The following is a 5237-nucleotide window of genomic DNA, read 5'->3' as shown; positions in this document are numbered from 1 at the left end:
AATGAAGGGGTATGTGGGAGGAATAGGAGGGAGAAATAAGACAGGGAAAGATGTAATTATATCTTAATTTGATAAATAAAATAATAGAAAAATGATTTGGTTGTGGACAAAAAGTGAAAACTTTCAACAAAATTATAAAATCTAATTTGGTACACAGGAGAGATACCTTTATCAACTGGGTCAGACACTAGTGTGGGGATGAGGAATGAGGTGACAGATATAGAAGCTGTTCCGATTTGGAGATATTTTTAAGGCATGGGTAAAAGAATTAGAATTCCAGTCTCTTCAGTGAAAGTATAAAGACACATATAGTACATATATCTATATAGTATATCTATATCTGTATATCATAAAGAAAATATAAAGTCAAGTATATCAGAAGGAAACCAGAAAACACAATGAGCCCATGGGAAGTCTCTCCCTCTGGGGCTCTCTGTCATGTCCTTGAGGAGTTTTCTAATGAAAGGATTTCAGAACCTGAGACATGACTCATGCTCCCTGATATATGCTCCCTACTTCTTCCACAGCTCCCCAGCCTACGTCTGGAAAGAACAGCAGGAAAAGAACACATCCTTGTGAATTGTAAGTAAAACTGCTATACACAGGGAAACAATACCCATGCTGCTTCTTGAAAACTTGAAAGGTATCATTAACTTCAAAGGAGATCCCTAGTGAAAACTGGACTGCTTCAAAAAACCATAAAATTCTGGGTGTTAAGTTCTGTATAAGTGGGGTTTAGTTGTTGCAGAGTTTTTCTGTCCTGCTCCTTAGAGAAGTTTAAAGAGCTTTTGTCATTCTAGTTTCTAGTGAGTTTTGTTTCAAAATGGCCTCTTAGAGCTAGTGGCCACTGTCCCCCATATCTACTGCTGTCAGCATCTTCATTGGTGGCTGTCCAATGACGGTTATGTCCTACATGCGTACATGTAACATGTTATGAGCATGCTAGGTTACTTGCAAATCATCTCAGTTTTATTTTCCACATTCTAGTTGTGAATTCTCAAGTTCACAGGAGTGGCGTCTGCAATGAAGCGCTTGCTCATTTGGAGAGTTCAGGCCATTGGTGGCTAAGCTGTGCTGCAACCCAGATTTACTGGATGTCATACCCATGTTAAAGACCAGTAGGCAGAGAGAGAGAGAGAGAGAGAGAGTCTGAACGCAAATCTGCACTGAGCTTGCAACAGCTCTGATGGTGTCTTTGGGATATGACATTTATGTAAGATTAGTGTTGAAATGTGGGACAGAGCACTCATGTTGTTTAGGGGAGAGTACTGTATCTTACCTCCAAAATTCCAATTTTATGAGAGAGAGAGAGAGAGAGAGAGAGAGAGAGAGAGAGAGAGAGGGAGAGGGAGAGGGAGAGGGAGAGGGAGAGGGAGAGGGAGAGGGAGAGGGAGAGGGAGAGGGAGAGGGAGAGGGAGAGGGAGAGGGAGAGGGAGAGGGAGAGGGAGAGGGAGAGGGAGAGGGAGAGGGAGAGGGAGAGGGAGAGGAAAGGAGAGAATGGAATGTAGAATTAATTTATTGTGCTATGGTTTAGTAAATGTGTCACTGAATGCTTCTTAAAATAAATTCTTGTATTTATAAATGGCATGGTATACCCCCTAAAGAATTCAATGAATTTAGTCACATTCAAAGAAGAAGAAGAAGAAGAAGAAGAAGAAGAAGAAGAAGAAGAAGAAGAAGAAGAAGAAGAAGAAGAAGAAGAAGAAGAAGAAGAAGAAGAAGAAGAAGAAAAAGAAGAAAAAAGAAAAAGAAGAAGAAGAAGGAGGAGGAGGAGGAGGAGGAGGAGGAGGAGCAGCAGCAGCAGCAGCAGTAGCAGCTGCTGCTGCTGCTGCCACAACATAAACTGAAGAAAGCATACCTGTGTGAGGGAACTTGCTCCATTTGATATTCTGGTGAAGAAGTCCACGCTGTTATTTAACATGTTTCTGGAGGTAGACAACTGAGCAGGTCACAATAAAAGTGACATTGGCCACTATATTGTCCATCATATTGGACATGGTATTTGGGAAACTCTATATTGTGATTGTGAATATAGAGATAAATACTTTGAATTTATGATGAGAGAAATAAAGAGATGAATTAGAGAAATAAAATGAATAGTGGTTTTCTGTAGATTCCACCAGAATTGACATGGGAGAAGTCTAGAAACCTTTTGACTATAGGAAAGAACAATTACTTAAACTGTTAATGTAATGTTGCTAAAATGGCACAAGCACTCTTTAAAGTAGAGGTGATGGAACAGAAGATAAAGACGCCCAAAGACATCACACCCAAAGAACTGGTGTTTGGGAAACAAGTTAGTCTTAGGTCATAGTCTTAACATCCTTGCCTGCAATATCAGAGAGGGAATGGAAGAGGAATAAGCATAAGAAAAAGAAGGGCAAGAAATGTTTATTCCATTTTATTTTTTTTTAAAAAAATATGTAGCAGTATGTCTTCTTTAAATGAGTAGATGCCTGTCACTGGACTGTGAGCAAAAATCTAGTACTAAGGAGTAAAGCAGCACACAAGTTAAAAAGAGATCTAAATGAAAGGAACAATGAACTTACCAAATCGATGTACTTTTGCATACCACCACCTTGGCAAAGTCCATCACACACCCATTTTCTAGCTAGTGATGAGCTCATCACACACATTGCTGCCGATCACAGGGAAAGAAAGCGTTAGATGAGGAAATGAAGATATTCAGGTCAAGGCTTGCTTGCTTTTAAAAGACATGCTAATTAGCCTGTCAGCTAAGGAGAATTCTTTTTAGGTAGGGTTTTTTTTTTTTTTTTTTTTTAGAAGATAATTAAATGGTTTAAATCTTATTTAGCATAAAAATAATGTTATATGCTAGGACCTTTTTATGCATATCTAACTTTGCACTCTGTTCATATGCTCCACCCAATCATCCCACAGTCTCCATCCTTACTCACTTGTCTGTTCCCTCTCAGAGTTAACTCCCTTTCTGCTTTCATGTTCTAAACCCCCTACCCCACATGTACATTTACATGCATGCACATGCATATACACTAAAACTAGATTGTTCCAGGTGTCCTGGCTCACATACTTAATGCGAACATTTGGGAAGCAGAGGCAGTGATGATTTTGAAGCAAACCTGGTATGTATAGTAAGTTTCAGACTAGCATGCCAGATTGAGACTCTTTCTCAAACAGACAGAGAGCAACTAGATTATTCTTAGAGGAGAAACTCATACAGTACTTTTCATCCTTTTGATTCTCTTTTTTTTTTCTCTAAATTTTTAGTCTCCATTCTCACCAAAGCTGTACTTTAGTTTCACACATATGTGTATATGTATGCACCGTGTGTGTGTGTGTGTGTGTGTGTGTGTGTGTGTGTGTGTGTGTACCTAGGCATAGGAGAGAAATGTGACATTATCTTTGTGACTATGTCTTATTTCACTTAATCTAGTGTTATTTGGTTTCACTCATTTCCCAGCACATTTGGTTTTCACTCATTTCCCAGCACATTTGGTTTTCACTCATTTCCCAGCACATTTGGTTTTCTCAGTGGTCAGATAAAACCTCATTGTGCACCACTATGCTATATGTTATCCAGTCATCTATTGGTGGTCATCTAGACGATCCCCTGTATTGCTTGTTATAAATGGGTCACAATAAACAAAATTAGTACTTGTGAGATTTATGTCAGTGCACCACTCTGCTGAGCTTTTTCTTATATTACCAAGTGTATTCCTCATACCAGTCTTGTTGGATAGGAACATCAACATTAAGCTAGAGGTAAGAAAACAGAGGTTCACTCACTGCAATTATATGTTATCTGGCGATTTAGTAAATGGCAGAACATTTGATCCCCATCAAATGTAGACTATGCATTTGTAAGAATTTTGGCCTGAGCATGATAAGAATTATAACATCAAACTGTCCATAATATTTACATAATATGTAGTTGTTTATGACTATCTTATATGAAAATTTCACATCTTTTTTGATAGTGCAGTCTTTGAATGACCAAACTTGTCTTTGCAGGGTCCTCAGCTGCAAGTTAAATACTTGAATTCAATATGTCAACCTTCCAGAACACCACAGCTTCTTCCATCATTTTCCTGCTCACTGGAGTGCCCGGGCTGGAAGCCTTCCACACTTGGATCTCCATTCCCTTCTGCTTTCTCTATGCAACTGCTCTGTCAGGAAACAGCCTGATTCTCTTTGTCATTATCACCCAGCCCAGCCTCCACGAGCCCATGTATTATTTTCTCTCCATGCTGTCCACCACTGACCTCGGGCTCTCCATCTCCACTCTGGCCACCATGCTGGGGATATTCTGGTTCAATGCCAGAGAGATCAGTTTCAATGCTTGCTTGTCACAAATGTTCTTTATTCAACTCTTCACTGTCATGGAATCCTCAGTGCTGTTGGCTATGGCTTTTGATCGTTACATGGCCATCTCCAACCCTCTTAGGTATGCTTCGGTCTTAACTGACCTTAAAATAGCTCAGATTGGAGTAGCAATTGTTACCAGAGGCACACTGATACTAACTCCTATGGTTGTCCTTCTTAAAAGATTATCCTACTGTAGCAGCCATGTGCTCCACCACTCCTACTGTTTCCACCCCGATGTCATGAAGCTCTCATGCACAGACACCAGGATCAACAGTGCAGTTGGGCTCACTGCCCTGATCTCCACTGCTGGAGTTGACTCTGTCTTCATCATCCTCTCCTATGTCCTGATCATCAGAACTGTCCTCAGCATTGCTTCCCCAGAAGAGAGGAAGAAAGCCTTCAGCACATGTATCTCCCATATTGGGGCTGTGGCTGTATTCTATATTCCACTGATTAGTCTGTCCTTTGTCCACAGATTTGGTAAACGAGCTCCACCATATGTCCATACTCTGATTGCCAATGCCTACCTGCTGATCCCTCCTGTCATGAACCCCATCATCTACAGTGTGAAGACCAAGCAGATATGGAAGGCTGTGTTGAAAGTTTTCCATTCCAGCATGACAAAGAGCTAGATTGTTGTTTCATTGTTTTCTGTCATTCTATGAACAAATGAAATGACATTAGACGAGGAGGTTATAATGTGTAGATTGATCCTCATGTTGCAAATTTCTGATATATCTTCAGATTTAAGCATGAAGGCAATGAGTTAAGACATAGCAATATGAACCACATTTTTTTAGAGCTATTACTTTTTCCTGAAACATTTTCCATGATAATAGGTACTTTTCCTGATCATAATATCAAATATTTTCAGTAATTTACATAAGCAA

At 39.8% G+C, this 5237-nt stretch overlaps 1 protein-coding gene across 1 annotated transcript; it reads left to right on the top strand.

The window, feature by feature from the left end:
• The first annotated feature begins 4028 nt into the window (after positions 1–4028).
• LOC110298944 (olfactory receptor OR51C1-like) lies at positions 4029–4979 on the top strand. The gene has a single exon (XM_021168489.1). It carries the CDS (start codon positions 4029–4031, stop codon positions 4977–4979), a length of 951 nt encoding a protein of 316 aa, XP_021024148.1.
• The last annotated feature ends 258 nt before the right edge of the window (positions 4980–5237 follow it).

The sequence above is a fragment of the Mus caroli genome, unplaced genomic scaffold (genome assembly GCF_978045245.1).
Source record: "Mus caroli unplaced genomic scaffold, Mus_caroli_1 scaffold_8, whole genome shotgun sequence".
NCBI lineage: Eukaryota > Metazoa > Chordata > Mammalia > Rodentia > Muridae > Mus > Mus caroli.
Note: the sequence above shows the minus strand (reverse complement) of the source record. Positions and strands in the feature narration are given on the sequence as shown.